This window comes from Pseudophryne corroboree, chromosome 8 (genome assembly GCF_028390025.1).
Source record: "Pseudophryne corroboree isolate aPseCor3 chromosome 8, aPseCor3.hap2, whole genome shotgun sequence".
Lineage (NCBI taxonomy): Eukaryota > Metazoa > Chordata > Amphibia > Anura > Myobatrachidae > Pseudophryne > Pseudophryne corroboree.
The window spans coordinates 404,354,963-404,381,394 of NC_086451.1; the positions used below are offsets into that span (position 1 = coordinate 404,354,963).

A 26,432-nucleotide genomic window follows, 5' to 3' on the forward strand; every position below is an offset into this window, starting at 1 on the left:
CGGAAGGTAGCCCCTCCTAGCTTGAAGACTCCTTACCCGACCCCATCTATCCATGCTTCAAAAAGGTGACACCCATTTCCTGAGACTACCTACCCACTGAGGGGGGGTCTCTAGCAGGAGACCACCAATATTCATTTTTAGGAAAGCCATTACAAAGAAGATTACCTGGTTGACCATGCCCAGTCCTCCCTCTACCCTCGGTTTGCAGGCAATGCCTCTCTTCACTATGTTCACTCTATTTCCCCACAACAACAAAAAGAACAAACATCCCATTCTGGACCACATAGATTGTGGCAAAAACCATATATAGCTGACATACAAAAACATGGGGCTCAAAAAAGTTTTGCATAAGTCAATCCTTTTTACTTTAGAGAGAATATCCACCCTCTCCAGTTCTTTACCTTCCTTGTTGCATCCTCCAGGTTTTTATCCCAGTTTGTGCTGGCATAAACACCATGGTCGATATGGATGCCTACATTTTTTATCTGTTGACTGGCCTTGGGAAGGCTATCCAGGAGGCAAAATTCCTTGCCCCCATCCCCCAACTAAAAATCTTCACACTTGTCTTGATTAATAATAGAGCCAGATACTCCTGAAAACTCACTTATTAGTTGGTCCATATCACATGCCTCTGCCCCTGAGGACAGAACTACAGTGACATCATCAGCATAGGCTACTATTCTAAGTGGTGCCTCTGGGCCCAGCTGCACCCGTCCCACTGTGCCATTCTCAATCCTTCTAATAAAAGGATCAGTTGCGAGCACATTAAGAAGAGGGCTCAGGGCACATCCCTGACAGACTCCAGAATCCACCACAAAGGTAGGCCCTACCCAACCATTCACAAGAGGAAAGCTTTTGGCCTTGCTGTATAATATCTTAAGCCAATTAACCACCCTTACTGGGATTCCATACCTTTTCAATAGAGCCCATAAGTACTCATGGTTGACTCTGTCAAAAGCCTTAGACTGATATCGAAAGCGAGCAAATACCTGCCCCACTTCTCTGCCCTGCATCGCTCAATGACCTCCCGGACACCTAGGACAGCACTAAACGTACTTCAGCCCTTTACTGTGCAGTGCTGAGAAGGCGACAATAATAATTTTTTGTTGATAATCCGCCAATTGCCTCTCTGACCTCCTCCACCGATATCTCATTCTCCAAAAGAGAGACGTCTGGTTCCACCAGACCAGGTGTCCTCTCAAGAAATTCCTCCATCCTCCTTTCTCTGATCAGGGATTTCCCAGACAAAAGGTAAGAATAATAGGATCTGATAACTTCCAGAATGCCCTCTCTTCCCTCCTGCAGGACACCCTTTCCATCAACCAGACCACTTATCTCTCTTATCCTGATCCTCCTCTTACAACTCTGGTAGGGATCCGGTGAGTGGTACCAGGGGTGTAGCGAGGGTGGCTCCAGTGGAGCACGAGCTCCGGGCACCAAAAAAGTTGGATGGCGCAGATGGGGCACACACTGACTCGGACTCAGAGACTAGGTGGGGAACAAGTCAGGCCAGTGGTGACAGCAGGAGACACTGACATCCAGCATATGCCATAGCTCTGCCCACCCTTTTTACATGTCTCACTGTCTGCTTGTAGATGTGCAGCCAGGTTACTTTTGTCCTGCGGCCTTCACTGCTGCAGCACCTCTTTCTGCCTAGGCTGCTGCAGCATCTCTCTCTCTGTCCCAGATGCTGTAGCACCTCTCTCTGCCTCGGCTGCTGTAGCACCTCTCCCTGCCTCGGCTGCTGTAGCACCTCTCTCTGCCCCGGCTTTTACAGCACCTCTTTCTGCCTTGGCTGCTGCAGACCTCTCTCTGCCCCAGCTGTTGCAGCACCCCTCTCTGCCCTAGCTGCTACAACATCTTTCTCTATATTGATGCTGCAGCATCTCCCTATGCCCCAGCAGCAGCAGCTTTATCTGCATTATCTATGTTTTTGTTGCGTGTCTGGGGACGCAATATCTTTGTTTTATACTTTATAGGGGAAGGGGGGAAACTTGTCCAGGGGAAACTTTCACCCTGAACTCTACGAGGTCTAGAACCGGCCCTGTGACCAATTTAGAATTTTTCAATATTTTTTCTTTTCAAATATAACATGCCACCACATTTTGGGCAGGCCCCCAATTCATTAAAGGGGAGGGGGCGCCGAAACATACCCTTGCTTCGGGCACCATGGCACCTAGCTACACCTCTGAGTGGTATTTCCCATAATCTCTCTCCTGAATCAAAGAGAAGAGCTGGTTATACTGTAACTCTCTTATCTGGGATTTCACCTGAGAGATATCCCCATTATCTCCATGCTCAGAGATCAAGAAATCCAATTTCCGTCTTAAAGCATGGTAGACGTTACGTTTTCCCAAGTTCTTTGTTACTACCAGTCATTTAAAAAGACTCCAAACTTTCTTGTTTACTTCCTCCCACCACTCTGATCTACTCCATCCAACCTCCAACAGTGACTCCTTTTCCTGAAAGAATTCCTTAAAAGACTGTTTCACCATCTCCTCCTTCAGGAGCTCAGAACTCAATCGCCACAGGCCCCTCCCTTTCCGAATGGTCTGTGAAACATTCAAGGAAAACTTCAAGAAACAGTGATCCGAGAACTCCACCAACTTTACCTCCAGGGGCAAAGTTTTGGAAGTCTCTTTAACAAAAAAACTACCTATCCTTGACCTACTCTGTCCACTATAATAGGTGTAACCGTGAGGTCTGGATGATGCCGAATGTGAACATCAACCATCCCAGGCTCTACTGGCTTAAGTGGTTGTTGTGAGGCACTTACCCTTTTGAAAGATGGTGATTGTGTACTTCCTCTATGGGGGGACAATGCGCGCTTCTCTGTGGGTGCTTCCATACTGTGCCATAGTAAAGGGTGGTAAGTCCTTCGCGGTGCAGGTTATGCAGCAGTTTATGCTTATATAGAGGGGGAGCGTTTTAGTTGCCTCCATTTTAAGAAACCTAATTGACTGGAACTAGTGTTTTGGTAGCGCCTTCCTCGCCACCCTCTATGAATTAAAATCAAGTCATCCAACTAATAAATGCTGTAACCTTTAATCCAATGCAGTGGTGTCTGTGTCATTATTTTTAGTTGATAAGTTAGCTTAAGGCTTGTAATCAATGTTTCAATTGCAATAAATGAATGGACACCTTAGAGACTATTCCACTATTGACAGACCTGATGAAGAACTTGACTAAACCCCTTTCATTATCCCTATTTGTGTCTGTACTTTATTCAGTAAAGCTTCGGGACGGTGATTCATCATCTACTCTTCTTTTCCTCCGTCACACCAATTGACTTTATTGAAAATGTTGTATTGTGTAAGTAAAGAATAGATAGTGCATTACATAATGTATAGTGTCATCATATACTGTGTAGAGTCTGCATTTTAATATAATAAATTATTGGTTTATGTTTCCCAGTGTATATGGCAGCGAGTCAGTACACTTAAAATCAGTGTCGTAAGTCTGTGTTTTTGTGTATCTTATGCAAACAAATTACTATATGTTTTTTTAATTCTTCCATTAAAAAAAAATATTAACAGTAAATGTAGATGAAAAATTTGTACTGAACCATTTCAGTCAATCCATGACTAACTTTCATCCATATGATACAAACTAGACAATTAATGCAAGCATCTGATTGGTTGCTTTAGTTTAGTGCAAAGTTAGCCCTAATTTCATTTTTAGTAAGTAAGCCCTAATGGGTACTGTATAGTATTTTGATAGGCTGGAATTGAAGATGATGATGCAGTGACCAAAATTCCCCCATACAGTATGTGATTCACCAGGTTGAATTTACTCCATCAGATTTTAATCTTCCGTTAAAAGTGAGACAAATTTATTATACATACAGATTGTGAGTCTTGCGCAAGCAGGGCCATCTTACCTCTATGTCTGTCTGTCATTAGTCAGTAATATTTTATTACTGTTTATTAACAATTTAAAGAACAACGAAATATGCTGCACTCTGTAAGTAACTGGAAATAATAGTACAATAATAATTATAAATTAATTAAATTAGAAACAAATTTGGTAAACGGAAAGTGGTGTACCCACTGTAAAAAAAGATGAATATACCATTCACCATGCTAATACTGTTTTTCATTAAGTGCTCCAAATAGGTGGAGATATGGCTCAGAATTCCTCCAATAGGAACTATATCTAGTGTCTGCTCCCTTCTCCAATTACTGAACACTTCCTAATAACCTGGTCATATTTGTTGACTCTTTCACCATTCTCTGATTTTTCATCTTAACCCTTATACTTAAGTTTACCATACCATCCATTTAAACTGGGATACTCATGAATCACACAGGTTCTGAGGATGATTAAAACCAGGTGAAATGCAGGCTTGAAGTCAGCCTGCCACAGAACCTGTGTAATTCATGAGTGCTCCGATGTAAAGGGATCAGTGACGTGTCGTGAGGTCAGTGGCTGGGGAGGCCCTGGCAGCTAATACCCTCCTGCCCCCCCCCCCCCCCCATAGAGGGGAAAAAATAAAGTGTAGTTACCCCACACATCACTAAAACCAGCACCAGGCAGAACCAGCCAGGGAGGATAATGCCATAGCAGGGGAGACCCTCAGTGTGGGGTCCCGCAGCCATAACATTTATCACCCCCAAGCCAGTCAGCCCAGGGCTGGAATTCCTCGGAAAGTGGGGACCCCAAAAAATAAAAATGGGGTCCCCCCTCCCGAGCAACAACCAGCACTGGGCTGATAGCCCAGTGCTATGCCCCGCACCCCAGGTGGCGGTGGGTGCGGGGTTCATTGTAAGTTAATATTGTTCTTTACAGGTGGACACAGGTCCCAGCAAGCCTGCCCCAGCATGCTGGCACTTGGAGAACCACAAGTGCCAGCATGCCTGGACATAAAGGACCCGCTGGCACCTGTAGTCAACCTGTAAAGAAAATATTAAAATAAAACACCACACTGTATAAAAAAAATGTTTAATTAAATAGGATCTTCACCTGGGGGCGGCAGCCTTTAAGCTATTTTGCATGGCTGCCGCCTTCCCAGGGCTTGTGGCGTCTTCCCCTGGGGGCGCCACCTCCCCAGGGCTTCCAGCGTATTCACCTGGGAGGCGCCACCTCCCCAGGGCTTCCGACATCTTCCTCCAGCGTCTTCACCTGGGAGACGGCGGCCTTTAAGCTCTTTTGCATAGCCGCCACCCATCCAGGACTTCCGGCGTCTTCTTTTTTCAGTAGCTCTTCAATGATCCTCCTCCGCCGTCGGACTGACGCCGCTGCCTTGCGCTGCCTTATATAAGTCAGCCAGAGGGGACGGAGCGATGACGTGGCAAGCCGTGATTGGCTTGCAGCGGCCATCTTGAATTAAAAAAATTACGCTGAGGCACCATTTTTGAAACTGGTACCGCTCCGCTGCCAAACTCTGCAGAATACAGGTATACTATTGTGTCCTGCCGCCTGCACCACCACCGAATCCCACCTCCCACACCACCATTGCTTCCCGCCACCCGCACCTCTATCGCCACCGATGCCCACGCAGCGATGACAGCGGATCCAGTGATGGATTCGGTGGCAAATCACTGTGGCCTCACTGACATGGGCGTGCTTTCATGGGTTGAAAACACGTCCCTGTATGAAAGTGGCACCTCTAATGGTGCCACTTTACAATGCATTTTCAATGGGCTATTACTGCCCATGGCTTGGCCCTGCCCGCGTCCGCCCCCTGCTCCCATACCTTTCCCCATTGACAACGGGAGGCACCACGATCGGTGCCTCCCAAACACATACAGAGGAGTAATGATTAGTTTAATATAAAGGAGATACTTACGACACAGAATATGTGTCATAAGTATCTTCTTTATATTATTTTAATCATTAATGACAGGGCCTGCCTCCCCTGACTGCACGTCCCTGAAAGGGATAGTATGGCAAGCCTACTTATACTGTGTATAGCACTGTCCCATCTATTTTTGAGATGGAATTAAGCATAATGATTATAATGATTTCCATAGAGAGCTAAATCCAGTGGGGGTGTGGTTAGCCAGTTACTGTATATGCATATTCTGTGTGCCAAAATTATTTAGTGTTCTGGAATTGTTTAATATAATATTCTAAAAAGTAGTAATCTTATTCAGCTGAGGGTGTAACATGTTTTACATAAAAGATGACTTAATTTATAAGTTCTTTTGACTGCAATAACACTCATATATCACAAAAAGAGGAAATCTTGATTGCAGCAAAAAAGTTGCATGTGCTGTAACCTATGGATTTTCTTTAAGTTTTATAATACTGACTTTCATTTACCTTACAAGCAAAGAAAAATGCAGGTTCACACTCTATGCACTAAGGATACTGATAGTGGTGGTCATTCCGAGTTGTTCCGAGTTTTTGCAGTGCAGCGATCAAGTGAAAAAATGGCAAAAACGCGCATGCGCATGGTACGCAGCGCGCATGCGCTAAGTACTTTCACACAAAACTTTGTAGATTTACACAAGCTCGAGCAACGTTTTTTCATCGCTCGAGTGATCATAGTATGATTGACAGGAAGTGGGTGTTTCTAGGCGGAAACTGCCCGTTTTCAGGGAGTGTGATAAAAAACACAGGCGTGCCAGGTAAAAATGCAGTAGTGGCTGGAGAAACGGGGGAGTGGCTGGCCGAACGCAGGGCGTGTTTGTGACGTCAAACCAGGAACTAAATGGACTGAGGTGATCACAGTCTCGGAGTAGGTCTGGAGCTACTCAGAAACTGCAGGAAATGATTTAGTAGCAGTTCTGCTAATCTTTCGTTCGCTATTCTGTTAAGCTAAGATACACTCCCAAAGGGCGGCGGCCTAGCATGTGCAATGCTGCTAAAATCAGCTAGCGAGCGAACAACTCGGAATGACCGCCAGTGATTTTTTTTCCGCTTAATTCCAGGCACAAATTTGGTGAAATATGTGGGCCCATCCACCGCATCCAGGTGAACTTCATTAGCTGGGTCCCTTACATCTCAAGTACTAACACATAAACATTTAACCAAGTCTTGCCTTTAAATAGAATTCCATTCTAATAGAGTATGTAGTCAGCAATGCAGGAACCTGTGTTAATTAAAACAACTGAGGCTTGATGGGAAGGGTGCCAATACCAAAATAACAGGAAACTCATTTGGTATTGGCATCCCTCCCATCTCTTCTCAGATGTTTAATTAGCACAGGTTCCTACATTGCTGACTACATATTTGAATGGGCACTATTTAAAGGTAAGCCCTTGATAAATTTATATAATGTGTTAATATCAGAGATGTTAGGGACCCATCTAATACATTTTACCTGGACATAGTGGATCGACCCACATTTTTGGCTACATTTTTGCTAAGAACTTCACTTACAGTATACTTACATTTATACTAGAAACCTCATTGTAGCACATCTTACTATGTTTATAGTAGGGCATGCAGTCCTGTCACCCCCCCCCCCCTCTTTCATTCACCTTGTAAACATTGGGGAATATGCAGTTATTAGAGATATACTGTATAAACAACATATTCTTTAGGAATACATTTTCTAAGTTATGGTAATACTGTAATATATACATTTTTGCTCTTAGGGGATTTGTTATGTCCCCTCAAAAAATAATGCCAATGAGTATGGCTTGGCAGAGGTAAGAGAATTTATAAAACAGCAATGGATTAAAAGGAATTTATAAATAATTTTGTTTCATCAAATCATAATTTTGAAACTATCACTACCTTTATTCTTCATGAATGTCTCCGCAAGACACTGGGCCTCCTCCTGGATCCTTTCCTCAATGCTTCTCTTTCCCATTCCAAAATTCCTCATAGTCATGAGAGAGAAGCGACGCATTGTCTTCCACCTTTCCCCATTGCTCATGATGACCCCTAAAAATGTAATAAATGTGTTCTGTTATGTCCAGTGAAAGTATTTGCCAAGATTAATTACATATCAAGATAATCAGAAAGAGTAGAGAATTCCTTTAGAAGGTAAATCACAAGTAGTGTCCTGACTGCAGTGTTCATTTCCCTCCACCAGGATTTTACAGGCCTTTTGTATAAAAGTGACCTGCAGTTCTAGAAGCTGTTCAACTAGGTGTCAGGTAATGGTCAAATCATCACCACTAAGGATTACAGCTGACACCTGGCTATGTAAATCTGCCTTATTCCAGCACCCATTGCTGGGTTATAAATGTTCCTGGATTCTTGCTTTGTTATGAACTCCTATGTTTCTTGTGCTTATCAGCAAAGGAACGTCTGACCACTCATCATTATCCTTTTGTTTATTATTCAGTTATCCAGAACTTTATTTGCTTCTGCCATGATGACTGCTTTGAACTTTTAGTTATTTCTGATTTATTATGCATTTTTTCAGGACTTAGGGGTACATTTACTAAGCAGTGATAAGAGCGGAGAAGTGAGCCAGTGGAGAAGTTGCCCATGGCAACCAATCAGCACTGAAGTAACATCTATAATTTGCATACTATAAAATGATACAGGGCTGCTGATTGGTTGATGGGGAAATATCTCCACTGGCCCACTTCTCTGCTCTTATCACTGTTTAGTAAATGTGCCCCTTAATCTGTCTTTGCCATTGGGACTACTGTATGCCTGCATCTCAATCTGTACCTGCATCTCCAAGTGTACCTGATATTAATACATTAGAAACTGTATAAAGGAGGGCAACTAAAATGGTACATGGCCTACATCACAAGACATACCCAGAAAGACCAAGAAATCTCAATATGTATAGTTTGGAGCAGAGAAGGGAAAGGGGGGACATGATAGAAACTTTCAAATATATGAAGGGTTTTAACAAAGTCCAGGAGGGAAACATTCTCCAAATGAAGAGAAGCAATAGGACACAAGGACATGCACTGAGACTGGAGGGGGGGAGGTTCAGGGGAAATTTATGGAAAAATTATTTCACAGAAAGGGTAGTGGACAAGTGGAATAGCCTCCCATCAGAGGTGGTAGAGGCTAAGACAGTAGAGCAATTTAAACATGCATGGGATAGACATAAGGATATCCTTACAAAGAAATAAGGATCAAATAAGGTTAGTGATAAAAAAAAAATATAATAAAAAATAAAAAATAAGGGGCAGACTAGATGGGCCAAGTGGTTCTTATCTGCCGACAAATTCTATGTTTCTATGTTTCTATTCCCCTGCCAATGTTTCTTCCATAAATATCATCTTTAAAAAATGACCGTACTCTGTGACTTTTTCTGCAGATGCAGTCAGAGGGTTCATGACACAGTCCTGGGTGTCTGTATGTCTTTATATATACTAATATCTATTTTAAGGTTCAAATTATTTTAATTATTTTATAAAGTCATGCCCCAGTAATGAAACATCTCGGCATGCCAGGTCCTGTGAGACTGCGTCTTTTTGCACTGATGTGCTGACAATGCGTCTTAGTCGAAATGTGATTTGGCTGAGACACACCAGTAGACTGTGCCAATTAATGTGATATGCAACGCTGGTATATCTTTGTGTGACTGAGTTTGTATGTGAGGCACAACAGAGCTTGTAATGTAAAATAACTGCGGACGCTGCATTGAAGCGCTTCATATGCAGATTCGCACACAGATATACAAGTGTCAGACTCAGTCGCACACCTGGCATGCCGAGAGGTGCTGATTGGCGCAACTGCAGCAATGATGTATGAGGACACATCTAGCTATCTATCTGTCTTGGTGCATCTACAGTATCTAAGTACTATTGTTATTCTTTTAACTATCATACCATAATCCTTAAACAACGGCTCTGTACATTCCATTTCCCCTCTGTCACTAAACGCATCGCTGCGGTCAACAAGCGCCTCCTTCACAGCATCGTAGCCAATCAGCATGACTACAGGATTGTTGCCGATGTAGAGGTTGTATACAGGTCCGTACTTCTCACTCAGCTTTAGAGAGACATATAAATTACATTATAGCGCTTGTACTGTATGTTGCTTAGGTACCGTTTTATAGCCAAACATTTAGAATACATAATGTACATTATATACCATACAAATGTTTTATTTATGCTTATTACAATTCTCTTATTTTACTAAGTATGATGTATATAGTCAGTGTGTTTTCTAAAGAGCAGCAATAGTGAATATCTATCTGCGATGAAGTTTGTTTGTTTTAGATAAACCGCACAGTCTAGCACCTTTCTTAATTACATAAATGGAAATATAGGGAATGCCAATCCCACAGGATATTATCTATATCAAAATTTTAGAGAAAAAGTACCCCCTATTGTTTTGTAATGTACACTAATATAACACAGGGTGTGCTACCATATGACAAATATTAGTTAACATATAACAAGGAAGAAGGAAAACATTTGTCTTGGTGTGGTGCACCTAAAGATAAGAATGAACTTTTATTGATTTATTAAAATTATTTCAAAACTGTGATATACTGAAAAGAGAAGAAAGGTGATATAAGTAGGAAAATTGTGATAATAAAATGTTCTGTGTGTGAGAAAGCCAATGCACATATAATAACTCTTAAATATAAATTGTATCAATAAACGCAGATGTTATTGCTTTTTATGGTGATTTGATAAGTCATCCATATGTTTTATTATTACGCCACCACTTAAATAATTCAACCAATAAATAAAAACACGGACAACTGTATAGATTGGAAAATGAGGTCACAGCCAAATTTATTTAAATTCGAATCTGGAATTAGAAATGTTAATCACTAGTCTCGAAAAAAGCAGTGCCAACTCGGCCATGGCTTAAAAACTTTTAATCATTAAACAAATGGGGCAGAGTTTCTGCCCCTTGCGCAATCCGTCTTGGGTAGAACCATCTCCCCTTAACTAGCACAGTGCTGGTCCCTCCTTAAGATGGTGACCTGGTACTCCCCTGAGGTAGTGACCGACTCGCCTTTTCTCAAAGGGGAAATGCTATCCAAGCTCTGCTGCGCTAAACTGAGCCGCCGATGAGCACTGCTTTCCGCCCGCTGCGCCTCGCCTTGCTGGAATAACTCATAAAATTTTATTCCAACGGGAAAAAACATTTAATTGAAATTAAATAAAAATAATTTTGCCGGGTGGGTGGGTGGGATCCCAAAATGGCAAGAGGAATTTGAATTCCTCAGCCCTGTCCTATATAATCTCAAACAACCCGCCTACCAAAACCAATTCCATTGGCTAAATGATTGATTGACAGCCCTGACCCCCTATTCACCCCTAACAACCTAACAAACCAGTTCCAACCAGCTTAGCTTCATAACAAACAGGGTGCTTATATTCTCTCTATCCTATGCAGTCTCTCGTTCATTTTAAGTCACCCATATGTTTTATTATTACGCCACCACTTAAATAATTCAACCAACAAATAAAAACACGGACAACTGTATAGATTGGAAAATGAGGTCACAGCCAAATTTATTTAAATTCGAATCAGGAATTAGAAATGTTAATCACTGGTGGCGAAAAAAGCAGTGCCAACTCGGCCATGGCTTAAAAATTTTTAATCATTAAACAAATGGGGCAGAGTTTCTGCCCCTTGCGCAATCCGTCTTGGGTAGAACCATCTCCCCTTAACTAGCACAGTGCTGGTCCGTCCTTAAGATGGTGACCTGGTCCTCCCCTGAGGTAGTGACCGACTCGCCTTTTCTTAAAGGGGAAATGCTAGCCAAGCTCTGCTGCGCTAAATTGAGCCGCCGATGAGCACTGCTTTCCGCCAAATTTGAAGGCTTCCAGACTTCGATACCGCCACCATTAAACAAATGGGGAATGCCTCACACTACCTTCAAACCAACCACCAAGGCTGTGACAAATAGCTCCATACCAATCTTAGACAAATGCACCCCGTCCAATCTATAAAATTCCACTCTCTCGTAACGTAACTCTGGGTGCTTTACCACCTGACCTCCTAAACTAAGGACATACCTGGAAATCGCAGCATTAACCTTTCTCCTCACTCTATCCAAAGCTGCTCCACCTTGAGTGCCCCTCCAAAATCTACGTGGTATAATTTCTGACCATAACAACTTAACCCGAGGCCAACGCTCCGCAACCAAACTAAAATATCTTTTTATTTCGTTAATTAATTCAATACCTTTACAGGTATCCAAGTCATTACCACCGAAATGCACAACTAAACAATCTGGGGCACCCCATTTCCCTTCACAATCCGAAAGTAAACTCAATAGACCACTCCATCTCATACCTCTTATACCTATCCACCTAATATCGAAAGGGAATGACTTAGCAACCTGATGCCTACTGGCCCAATAGACATAGGAATGACCTACAATCCACACCCGGCTTGATAATGTCAAAAAACCTGCAATAAAAAGGTAAAACAAATGATTTGTTTAATAACATAAATTCCATTCAATTTTGCAGGGAAAGGAAAAACTTAGCTATTTGGGTGACCCAGATGGAGGTGAACAACACCAAACCTCGATCATTTTGTGAGGAAAAAAGGTGAAAAGAACTCCAAACCCCCTTTAACGGCGGGTAGCTTAAGGCCCTGGGATTCCCAAATAACAAACTCGCTTCTCTTTAACGCAACTTATCGCCGCGAATGTAACCCTTATAAGCATCTGACTTCCAACGCCCTAAACGCTTAATTTCCTCGCCCAAAGAACCTGCCGCTGCTGCATAAGTCGCTGCTCCTATTCATATCGAATGCGTCCCATATTGTTCTAATGGAAGATCCAATGCTATCAAACATTTTTTAAAAATGCTGGTAAACTGAAATCTAGATAAAGGAATAAGATCCCTATGAACCAACCATTGCATCCCCCCACTTGGACAATTTTGGCAATAAATCTCTGCCAATTTTACTGGGCAAATACTCGGCTCCGGATTCGCTGGAACAGTGATCCATTTATCTTTCCCTAGCTGATCCATTTTAGAGCGCTGAATTTTAACAAGTAACATATCTCTTTTAATAACAACATTCCCTGCCATAATACCCGTCTCTGCTGACCCTTTACTTTTTGCCACTAATTCCCCTATCCTTAAAGCACCGAAAAATGCTAGCGCGAATGCTAAACTAAAAAGATTGATTTCATAATCTCCTAACGCGATGCCTGAAACCGCAGTTATCAAATCTTTCAAAAGACCTATATCAATTGGTCTACGATCATCGCTAAATCTTAACTGCTCCTTAGCCCATACTCTCAATTCCCTTGTAAGAACAAAGGATTTAGTGGGATATATTACACCTTCTAAGCGCGAAAAGTAAGATATCCCTGCTAAAGCGCTCGACATCGCCGCCTTGGAACGACCTCTCTCGTGCCATAACCATACGAACTCTAAAATCGCATCCTGCCCACTCTTACCCCTACCACTGGAGGCCATGTACTCCTGCCAATCACCCCAAGCTGCAGAATAAGCTCTCAACGTTCCAGGGGCCAGTGCTTTCAACTCCAATGCCTTCATGCCGGCTTGATGATCTGCCATACAAAATCAGGACATGACAAACCATTCTCCTTAGCTGATGGAGCTAATCTCCTAAATCTATCCCATTGAAAATGAGACAAAGCATCCGCTATCTCATTCTCAACCCCGGACATATGCTTAGCATTCAACTCAATGTTTCTCTGCAGACACCTTAAAGTTAAATGCCTCAACAAGCTCAACGCATGCCAGCATGAGGTCTTCTGGTTATTTATCGCCTGAACTACCCCTAAGTTGTCACACCAAAAAACAATTCTTTGATTACAAAGCTTAATTCCCCATATCTCAATTTCTACAATTATCGGAAAAAGCTAAAGCAAAAGCATACTGCTAGTAAAACCCTTAACTTGCCATTCCTCTGACCAAGTCTCAGCGCACCACTCACCCTCAAAATATGCACCAAAACCTAACGAACCTGAAGCATCGGTGAAGAGTTGAAGCTCACTATAATTTAGTTCTTCATGCAACCAAATGCGAACCCCATTAAAATCTTGCAAGAAAAGAAGCCAAATCCTACAATCCTCTTTCAAATCTGCTGATATATGGATCATATGATGCGACCTCTTAGCACCTGCGGTAGCTCTTTCTAACCTATGACTAAAAACCCTTCCCATCGGCATGACCCTACAAGAAAAATGTAACAAACCTAAAAGCGACTGCACTTGCTTCAAAGACATCTTTTTTGCCGAAATAAAATTCTCCAACAAATTCCTTAAACGATTCACTTTTTCCGGAGGCAATCTACAAAGCCCTGCTTAAGTATCGATTTCTATGCCTACTGTAGGTAGGATAAACGCGTCACTGGTCCTTCAGTTTTATCCTTCGCTATAGGTACCCCCATGACTGCAAATAATGATTGAACTGAAAAAAGCAATTCCTGACACTCTGAGCTATCTACAGGACCAACCAATAAAAAATCGTCCAAATAATGGGCGACTCCCGACTGCCCAGTTCCTGCTACTATGCACCACTGTAAAAATGAACTAAAACAGTCAAAGTAAGAACATGAGACTGAACAGCCCATAGGCAAACACCTATCCACAAAAAATTTACCATCCAGTTTAAAACCCATATACTTAAATGAATCGGGATGCAGCGGTAACAATCTGAAAGCAGATTCTATGTCCACTTTTGGCAATAGAGCTCCAAAACCACAGCTTTGTACCAAAGCAATAGCATCCTCAAACGATTGATATTTAACGCTACAAAACAAAGGATCTAACGCTTCATTTATTGAGCCCCCTTCCGGGTAAGAAAGGTGCTGAATAATCCGAAATTTTCCAGGCTCCTTTTTTCGGAACTACGCCCAATGGAGAAATGCAAAAATCAGCCAAAGGTGGACTCTTGAAAGGGCCACACATACGACCTAAACTAACCTCCGCCGCAATTTTAGCCCTTACCACCTCTGGCAGCTCTCTAGCTGACTTAAGATTCCTCCTGGCTAAAACTAAAACCGGCCTAATTACTGGCAAATTAAAACCAAACTTAAAACCTTTTAACAAGAAAAACGCCTCCTCCCTGAGAGGATAGCGTCCCAACCAGCGCTCTAAAACTTCTAACTTTACCGAACATAGAGAAATGCTCTATGTTCCCCTCTACCTGCTGACTGACCTGTGGGCCTATTGCAATCTTTCGCTGCGTGTACCCCTCCGCACAGCAAACAAGCGTGTCTGTAATGACATGTTGTTCCTCTACTACATTGTGCGTTATTAAACGCATAACATTTCCCTCTTCCCGCTGTGCTAACACCGGATCTGGCCTGAAAGGGCTGCCTGCGCCCCGCCAAATCCGTGGCTGTCCTACTGCCTTGGGTCACCTCCAACCAGACTTCAACGTCCTTGAAACCTAAACTTAAAATTTTTTGACCATCTTGCTTTTTTCTAAATAATTAGTCGTACTGACGCCAAACGTTATGCCTAGCCGTCAAGTACATATTGTGCACTAGATGAAAGTACTTTAAAACGTTAAAAAAATCAGAAGGCCGAGACTATATATAACAAGCCGCAAATACATGCATTCCAGAAAGCCAATTAGAATAACTCCTCCTTGCTTCCTCGGCTGCCGGCCCACCAGCTTTTGCCGTATCCAATGCTTTCTTGGCGTCATGCGTGATTGCAAACATGTCTACAGAACGGCCCTTCTTAATTCTTTCCTTCACCTTAGACCTAACCCCCCTCAATATTGCCGTATTAGCGCAATGGACATTATCCCCTGACGCATCGGGAGCTGAGCTGTATGCTACACTACGCGCCCCCTTAGAACTTTTACGCTTCCCTCTGAGATGCTGGACAAATGTTCGCATAAATTTTCGCAGATTCTCTAGCGAACTAGATGAATCTGATGAATCCTCCGAATGGGATAAATTTGCGCTAAGCTGCGCTTCAGCGTTTTTCTCACCTGTTCCTGACGTGGAAAGACACGCATCCAGATCCCCTGCACTCGCTTGTCCCTCGTTGCGCGGCGCGCCCACCGCATCTTGACTCGTTGCTTGTGTATCCACTGTCACCGACGCATCCAACGATACTGCCTGAGAAGGTACAACCTGCGGGCTTAATAAAACTGCATTACTCCCTGCCTGAAAAGATGAATCTGAAACCGTAGGTGCCTCCAATGGCGTCTGCACCCCAGTAAGCAAGAGAGGCATGGTCACCGTCGACTGCCTCGGGGACGGAGGCCTAACCGGGGGAGGGGCCTGAGGCAAAGGTGGTAACCCGAAATGCTGCAAGTTTGCAAATTGGCCCGGTATTGTTTGAACTAATTGCCCAAATTGATTATATAACTGCGGAGCCGATGCAAACTGGGCAAAATTTGGAATGATATGCGGCTGATAAAATTGGCTTACGTTCTGATGCAATTGAGGGTTAAAAAACTGCTGTTGCCCTGCGAAAGGCAAATGCATTAACTGCTGATCACCTTGATTAATATACGGTGACCAAGCTACCTGCGTGGGCTGCGCACCGCCTACGGCTTGATTGTGTATATGGGCCGGCATTCTATATAAAGCCCCTGTTGCTTCTATGCCTGTCATCATCCCCCTATGCTGGTTAGCAATGCTAGGAGCATTCACTGAATGCCTCCCCACATTACCAACCCCCCCAGTTGTGGGGGAGCCTAATAAATTCGCTCCCCCTTGCACAAATGCTGGTGATTGATTGCTGCTACTGCCTGCAATCACCCCCCCAGCTCCTGAAGCTGTGGGTGAAGACTGCAAGGCAGCGTTGCTGACTAAAATGGAGTTGGGGGCGGGGCTTATCGCCGCGGCTGACGGAGCTCCGGCGGCGGTGATTGTGCGGCGAGACCCGCGCACAGTGAAGCGCCGGGCTCCTCTCACCGCCAAAGAAGCAGCAGCGGCTGCAAGCGGTCTGGCTGCCTCAACCAAACGGCGAGGGGGGGAGCACTACGACGGGGACGGGGCATCCTGAGGTAAAATACAAGACACTGACAAATACCTGACAGGAAAATGAATATAAACTTTCTTATAAATCAACAATATTATTCAGTTTAGTAAATTCTGAGTTAACCCAATAATATTAAGGACTATAACTGGACAATTTTAACTTCTAGCTAAATATCAGACAAGCTGAAAAACCTGTGTGAATGATACCAATACAATACCACATCCAGGGATCCCAAAATGCAAGAGGAATTTGAATTCCTCAGCCCTGTCCTATATAATCTCAAACAACCCGCCTACCAAAACCAATTCCATTGGCTAAATGATTGATTGACAGCCCTGACCCCCTATTCACCCCTAACAACCTAACAAACCAGTTCCAGACAGTTTAGCTTCATAACAAACAGGGTCAGTGGCAAACGCAGGATTTTCAAGGGGGGGTTTCCAGAACTGGGCGGAGCCAAACACGGGGGTGGGGACTGAGGTGACCCAGTATATGCTGGGTCCGTAAAACTAGTGTGTCTGTGTATATATACATACATATATATACATACATATATATATATATATATATATATATATATACACGCACACATATACATATCTACATATATATATATATATATATATATATACAGTACACACACATATATATATATATATATATATACACATGTATATATATCATGTGTGTGTGTGTTTATATGTATGTATATACATGTGTATATATGTATGCACATGGATATATATGTATTATAATTAAAATAAAGTAATTTTTTATTAAGCACTTACAAGTGCCACCAGGAAGACAGCAGGTTGCAGAGGACACTAAGATGCAAAAGAAATAAATAAATGTGCATGTTCCCCTTTTTTCCACTCTCGTGGTGGAGAACATACAAAATCGGGCGCTGACCAAATTTCTCTGTAAGATTCTATATTTCTAATTTAACTCTGAGACAGCTGCAGCTCTAAAGAAGGGACCACTTAATCCTTAAAGATTTTAACATACACCACAAAAATTATTTAAAGCGCTGCTGTCCCAGAATTAAATAAATGTATCCAAAACAAAAATAAAAATATTTAATTAAGCACTTAATACACACGGCCGGTGTTTTGTATACACAATCACATTAATAAAATAATTTATAATAAGCATGCATGCTTCAACACTTAATACCAATAATTCTACTTTCTCTTTCAATATAACTCATAAGGAAACAATTGTTGCCAATATTGTAACAGTTCCCAAACACTTTTATAGCAAAGAATGTAGCTGACGATGGACAGTCTCTCCGTATGTTACTGAAATGAGACAATCACTCTCTGTCTCTGCTGAATCCTGCCAATAATTAGTCTGGTAACCAGCTGGTTTCCTTGAGTATTTATGGGGGACCCTTGTAGGAATATTTAATATGACCTTGGATTGAATAGGTCCAACTGAGACAAAGTCATGGATCAAAATGCAGTCCCCAGGTAAGCGCTCCAAAGTTGGCGTGGACAATTAGCGGCACACTCCCATATTGATCTCACTCACTCCAGCCGAGCAGCGTTTAATGAAGAGTATCCTTCGTCCACTAGGCAGCAAACTTTAAAGTGCAGAACACAGCAACACCAGATGTGTACTTCTTTATGCATTTCTCCGCCTATAATCATCAGCAGCTTCATCAGAAAAATATTTTTGTGGTGCAGAGGATGCTAGATAGCCATTAATAATACTCATGCAGCTAAAAAAAAAATTTTTTTTTTTTTTTTTTTTTTGGTGGAGGGGGGTTTCTGGGTGCCCGGAAACCCCCCCTGGGTGCGCCACTGAGGGTGCTTATATTCTCTCTATCCTATGCAGTCTCTCGTTAATTTTTTTTGCAGTTTCCTTTCTAGAACAAAATAATTTAATTCCACTCCTACTGTAGGTGGGATTATGGTATTAGTTTGCCAATCAATTTGTAATGAGACTCCCCCTAGATTATACGCCACTCTAGTGGCGTAAGTTTGTCCCAGCTGTCCGGATGCAAGATAAATATTGGTGCCCCACTATATATAGATCCATATATATATGTATATATACAAGCAGCTTTTGGCAGCACTCCCAGGTACAAATAGCTCAGTCCCGGTGCCCTCCTAGACCCGCAAAGCCACGGGTCAATACAACAGTCCACTGTAGTCGGCACACTGGTCACAAAAGATACAAGACAGCAGGTTGCAGCAACAACGTTTCGAAGTTTATTCTTCGTCCTCAGGTTACAAATAACAGAAAAAACACATACCTTTTTATTCCCCCCACATGTGAAGTGAGCTCTGGCGTGGTTCTGGCGTTCTGATGCCCATCAATTACGTCATCCAGCCTCCCCGCCTACCAGAAGCATCACACTAAGACAGTATCAAAATACCATCTACAAGTAATTCGTGAAAATGACTCATAATACATTTTAAAAAACATTTCAAGACTCACAGTTAAATACAACACATAAAACAGACACAGATGCGGTATATATTCAAAACAGCATGTGCAGTTACCATCTGAACTACACAGCAACCTCCGCAGGTGCTAGTAAGCACTCAAACTTTCCCATTAACTCATTATATCCTGTACTCACAGGACACTCACTGCATAGGCTACAAAAATCTATGTAAACCCAAAGATTCATTGAGCCCTTTAGGTGCCAGGGTTTGCAACTCATAAATCCATTTGGATTCTTTTTGTAGCAGGCGTAAAGACCTATTACCCCCTCTTAGTCTAGCCGGTTCATGATCAATATTCATGTATTTTAAGCAGGCTATGCTATGCCTAGCCTGCATAAAATGACGAGCGACAGGATGGTCACTAGTGCCTTGCTGAATGGCATTCCTGATGGCCATTTTGTGATTAGCCATCCGTTCCCTCAGAGTACGGTCGGATTTGCCGACATAATGAAGTCCGCAAGGACAACTAATCAAGTAGATAATAAATTTAGTAGTACATGTAACTCTGTAGTTAATATTGTATTTCCTACCACTGAACGGATGATTAAAAGTACTGCCAGTCAGGAGAGATCTACAAGTGATACAATTTAAACATCTAAAGCAACCTTTGCGTAAAGATAGAAACATATTTTGTTCACTTTGACTAGAATGTAGCCCCGTTACGTCTGTTTTGACTACCCAATCCCTGAGATTTCTGCCTCTCGTATATGTGGGCATAATAGTAGTGTCCGTCAAGATTAAATCTTTGTTGGTCTGTACTATTGGCCACAGAGCTTTAGCAGTACGGGCAATTGATGTACTATCAGTGTTAAAATTATTCACCCATGGTAGGCGTTTAGAAGCAGCTTTCGTTTTTTTAGATGACAACAGGGATTGTCGATCCAACATAAGGGCTTTCTCTTTTTCTGCTAACAATTCTTTCAAAGGATATCCCCTCTGTCTAAATTTGTCTATCATGACATCAATTTGAGAGATAGCATCACTTTTATTACTACAAATCCTCACCGCCCGCAAGAACTGTGAATAGGGCAGGCCTAATTTAGAAGAATAAGGATGAAAACTCTCAAAATGAAGTAATGTATTACTATCAGTACTTTTGTGATATAGATTAGTGGTCAATACACCATCACTACAATTAATCTGAACATCCAAAAAATTCACACTTTCCTTGCTGGTATTGAAGGTGAACTTGATAGGGTGTTCAGACATATTATGAGTATTAACAAAGGTGCAGAATTCCTCCTCTGTATGTGACCAAATAATAAACACGTCATCTATATAATGCAAATGCAAAAAAATGGCATCAGATACAGCTGTATCATTAAAGAAAATTTCTTGTTCTGTTGTAAACATGTATGCATTGGCATACAACGGGGCCACTGGGGACCCCATCGCACAGCCAGCGATCTGCAGGTAAAACCTGCCATCAAACACAAAATAATTGTGTGTCAAGGTCATGTGTAAAAGATCCAACACAAAATCAATGTCAGGGCCGGAATATAAACAATTGTCATGAATCAATTTATGGACTGCCAATAAACCAGCTTCATTGGGGATTACCGTGTATAAACTAGCTATATCTACGCTACATAAAATACTGCCCACAGGAATATTCTTCAAGGCTTGTAGATGATTAATAACCGAAGTAGTGTCAAGAAGGTATCTATTACGGCTAACCGTGTATTGTAGGAAATTTAACAAATGCAAGGCTTCATTATATTCATGTAGACAGAATCACAGTGACGTTTCGGTCAATCCGGACCTTTGCCAAGTATGTCACCAATACAAGCCACCAGGATAACAACATAGCAGAGTCGTTGCAGCAGAAGACTTTTCAACATTTTCATCAACGACCTAACAGTAGGTCTAGAGAGCATGGTATTAATTTTCGCAGATGATACCAAATTGTGTAAGGTTATAAATACGGAGAGGGGGATGCTGAGTCTCTTCAGAATGACTTAACTAAACTGGAAACATGGGCAGCAAAATGGAGAATGAGATTCAACACAGACAAGTGTAAGGTAATGCACTGTGGGGGCAAAACCAGAAATAACACCTACATACTAAATGGGGTAATATTTGGGGATTCTGTACTGGAAAAAGACTTAGGGGTTCACATAGATAACAAATAAAGCAGCAGTACCCAAAGTAGGAGTGCAGCAAAGAAGGCTATATTAGCATGCATAAAACGGGGAATGGATGCAAGGTTCGAGAGTATTATACTTCCAATATATAAATCTAGAATACTGTGTGCAATTTTGGGCACCATATTACAAAAAGGATATCCTGGAGCTAGAAAAAGGTTCAGAGGCGGGCGACCAAACTAATCAAGGGCATGGAGACGCTGGAATACGAGGAAAGGCTTGCAAGGCTAGGCATGTTTACATTGGAAAAAATTAGACTAAGAGGGGACATGATCAACATCAACAGATATATAAGGGGTCAATACACAGAGGTTGGGAGGGATCGGTATTCTATAAGATCAGCACAGAGGACACGTGGTCACTCGCTTAGGTTAGAGGAGAGGAGTTTCCGCACATTGAGGCGGAAAGGTTTTTTCACAGTAAGGACAATATGTGTTTGGAATTCCCTGCCTGAGAGAGTAGTAACTGTGGACTCAGTCAACTCCTTTAAGAATGGGTTAGATAAATTCCTATTTGATAAAATATTCAGGGTTATGGTGTGTAGGCACGCATTATAGTTAATATAACTAGTCCTAACATAAAAATATCTAGTCCTATAATAAGACTGCATAAGAGACCACAAATAGGTGGAACTCAATGGACAATTGTCTTTTTTCAACCTTAGTTACTAATATATATATAAATATATATATATATATATATATAAATATATATATATATATATATATATATATAAATATATATATATACATACACACACACACACACACACACAACGTAATGGCGGCACTCCGAGACTGTCCTTCAGTGCAAATAGTATTTTTATTTCAATGTTTCAGGAACAGCTCCCGTCATCAGGAAAACAAGTGTACAATAAAAGTTAAACATATAAATGCCCCCTGGTACAGCACATGTTATTACCTAAGTGAATTCCACTGAGTTGGCGCTCCCCCTGACTCAGGTAATCACGGGGGCTGTACCAGGGAGTATTTATATGTTTAACTTTTATTGCACTATTTGCATTGAATGACAGGGCACCCGAGCAAGCACAGTGAGGCTACTCACAGTAGTGCCAGGTGACTTGGTTATATATATATATATATATATATATATATATAAATATATATATATATATATATATATATATATATATACAGATGGGTCCACCTTTATTTTGACTTCTTTGCTGTGCCTAGGCACACCATGGTTTATAAACATAAACCCTTCATCTATTGTTCTCAGTTGCAATACAATACAGAGAACAATACATCAGGGGATTAAGTCATTACAGGAGAGTATTAAGTCTGGCTGACCTGGCTCAATTAATCCTACTAAAGGCCAAGATAAACATGGACCCATCTGAATATACATGTAAGCCTGATGATGGTTTGAATAAACACCTAAATGTTGCTACTTAGATGGGTGATGACCTGTTTGTGATTGAAAGTCTGCAGAGTACCGCTCATGAATATATATATATATATATATATATATATATACACACACACACACAGAGAAAAAACCACAGCACTCACCACACCAGAAGCGGGGCACAGCTATGCACTTACCACTCACAGGGTGGGGTGCATGTAACACCGCACTCTCCACCACAAAAGCAGGGTACACAGCTGTACTTACCACTCACAGGGCGGGGTGCATGTAGCCCATGACCACATCGCTCTAATAAATACAAACAAAGAACCCAGCACTCACCAAAGTAAACTCACTTATCCTCAACAATTCAATAAATAAATGATGGGGGTTTAGTTGGTGATTGGCCAATGCACGGAAGCCTGCATACCGATTTTCAAGGTACCCCACAATCATGCAGGTCCTACACTATCACAGAGTCTTAAAACCTGACTACTTCACTGCTGTTACACACATCATCTGCCTGCTAGATTTAATGTGTACCTGCCACAGACTTTATGGCTTGTAAAGGTACACTAGTCACCTTTTGCACTGGCTCAAAGATGATTGCTAAGGAACAGCTGAGACAGGTTCAGGATAATAAAGTCCACACAGGGGTGCATGAGAAAGCTAGTGGCCACGGTTAATAAGAGCTAACCATAGATTAACCCCATCATATACACACAGAGAAAAAAAACACAGCACTCACCACACCAGTGAGTGCTGGGTTCTTTGTTTGTATGTATATATATATATATATATATACACACAGTAAATATGTGTGTATATGCAATGTGTCATGCATCACTCAGACTGTTAAACCTTGCCGTAGGGACCTTGGAGGCATAAACATTTGTATCGTGAGTGCTACTTACAAATCTACACACATATATATATATATATATATATATATATAATGTGTGTGTGTGTTGTATATTTGCCTTCTATACATGTATTTGATCAACATTATATTGCACCTAATTTCGCCCATTGTAACCACTTCTGGTCTGACGATTTGGAAGGTGGAGCCATTTTATTGTTTGCTGTATTTAACACCCATCATTTAGATGGTCTGTATCCTGACGAAAGGGTTCAATCATAAACTCTGAAACTTTGACCTGAAAACTCTGGGAGTCTGAGTCTTTCTTACAAGCCATCTGAGTGCCGCCTTTTGCCATTTATACATTGTTTGAATCTATGGATCCATTTCTAGGAGGGCACTGATGCAGGTTATATATTTCAAATATGGAGTGCCGGGTAACAACACTTGCATGAATACGAGAGGTAACAATCATCCCGTTGTTTCCAGCTCAGTAAGGCACCCAATGACCTTTATTCCTTGGCACCTGGGAGCAGGGCCGGATTAAGGACCACATGGGCCTGGAGCTGAAAATGTTCAAGGACCTACTGTGAGATGCTGAGGAGATGTGATCAGTGTAGGTTTGGGTGGGACCAGAGCTACGTGGGTGTGAACACTTCCCACACTATTAGCTCCACTTTTTCCCTAAGCACATAACAATACACAAATTGCACAAAATTCTGAGAAAATTAGAAAAATATTATTAATACTTATGATTTATGGCTGACTGTGTGGCCAGCTGAGTGCGTGATCATCATCATGCTGCCATTATGATGGGCCTATTTTGTTGTGGAGGCCTGGAGCTGGAGCTCCATCTGCCCCATTGTTAATCTGGCCCTGCCTGGGAGTCATAATTGGATGTGCAAAATCCATTCTGGGACATATTCATCGAACACTTTCACGTTTTTCTTTCCTGTATCACTGCACAGCACAGAGGCTCAGTATGGAAACAACAGAACAAGTTTCAGCTGGGATACAATTACAGCTGGGAGACACATTCAGCTTCACGGAGGAAGATGCATCAGCTATTTTGCATACAGCACTACTCGGAGACATAGAAGTTGTAAGCAATTTGGACAGTTTCCGTGAGTGGTTTCAGATCAAAAAAAGAGAAATTGTTTTATACCATGCCATTACTTCATCAGAATATCACAGCAACATGAAAATACCTAGAGGGTATCGTATCAAAAACGTCCTGATGATCGGACGATACAGTTTGGCATTTTGCAAAAAGTGGACTGCCATACTAAATAAATGTTCTTTCAATCTCATGCTTTTAGTCATAAAGGAAAGTACGAGAGAACTCAATATACAGAAGTATTTACTTTCTACATACGAAGCCAACAACAAAAATAAACCAACATCTGACACTACTACTGATTGGCTGAGTAAGTTCCAAAAACAAACGGAACACTACACAAATGACTTAAGTTTAAGAAGTCTAAGATGCATAAAGTTGATCAGGATTACCAAAAACAGAATCTATACACTTGGCTCACAGGACAACAGAAAGCAGAACCATGGCACCAAAAGGTCAAAAGGTACTATCACTTTAAGGCAGACTCGAAAACCTCAGCTGAATCAGGTGATTCTGAACGTGAACAAGGACAACAGAATATTTGCGAGGCTGCAGAAGGAGTGTCCACCCAAAGTACACCGTCAGGGTCAAGAGACCGCACACGAGGAGGTCAGGACAGAACATGAGGCAGGCGTCAAAATTACAAGCCACCACGCCAGAGAATAACCTAGTATTCAACCTATTGGACAGAACTTTAACCACAAATGAACTCCGTGTTTTAAAACTAGGTCTCTCATTTGTACCCACATCCCCCTTCAAATCGTTTTATTGGCAAGTGGAAAATTATCATCTAGCCAGAAAATTATGCTTAAGAGATAATTTTCACAAACATCCCTCAAAAAGCACCAATACAACGGACAATATTCCAACAGTTGTAAAGGATTTACAACCGCGGTCAAAATTTGATCCACCATCTAACAATCATTCCATTAAGACCTTCACAAGAATGCTTACCAACACGGTTCCTCCGATGGCACAAATTAACACTTGGTACCCTAATCTGAGCTGAGGGGAACATCAAGTTTTATCCGCGTTACAAACATATGAGGACATTATAATCCATCCATCCATCCATCCGATAAGGGAGGTTCGATTACAGTACAGAACTTGTCTGACTACAAATGTGAAATCTATAACCAGTTGGCAGATACTCAGGTGTATCAACAGCTGACAGAAGATCCAACTGATGTATAAAGAAACAAGTGGACTCATTGTTATCTGAAGCATTAAATGAAGGCACTACAGTATATCCAATGCATTGAAAGTTGCCTTAATAGTTGATTTTCCACGCATGCCCTTACTATATACTGTGCCCAAAGTACATAAAGCTTTGAATAAACCCCCTGGCAGACCAATGATCTCTACCAGGGGGTCTATTTTTTATCCAATAGCAGTTTATCTTTTTACAGGCGATTATACAAGAATCATACTCTTATTTAAGAGACTCTACAGCATTACTCAATATGTTACAAGGTATAGACAGTGTCTCAAACAACACATTAATGTGCACAGCGGACATTAAAAGTCTATACACTGTAATTACGCACAAGGAGGCCTTACAGGCAGTTTTTAAACTCATTACACAAAGTACTAGCTATCAGGGACCTTATGTTAATTTGTTTATTGATCTTTTGGAACTGACACTTACCAAAAATTGTTTCTTTTTTGATGGTCATTATTTTCTGCAGACAGCGGGGTGTGCCATGGGATATACGGTGGC

General features: G+C 41.7%; 1 protein-coding gene across 1 annotated transcript in view; it reads right to left on the reverse strand.

Moving 5' to 3' along the window:
- LOC134949319 (cytochrome P450 2C23-like) overlaps nt 1–26,432 on the reverse strand; it is a 79,303-nt gene that overhangs the window by 36,300 nt on the left and 16,571 nt on the right. Inside the window, exons 2-3 of the mRNA XM_063937815.1 lie at nt 9,696–9,858; nt 7,687–7,836 (exon numbers count right to left, since the gene is read on the reverse strand). Coding sequence (XP_063793885.1) covers nt 7,687–7,836; nt 9,696–9,858 — 313 coding nt within the window. The remainder of the gene's footprint in view (nt 1–7,686; nt 7,837–9,695; nt 9,859–26,432) is intronic.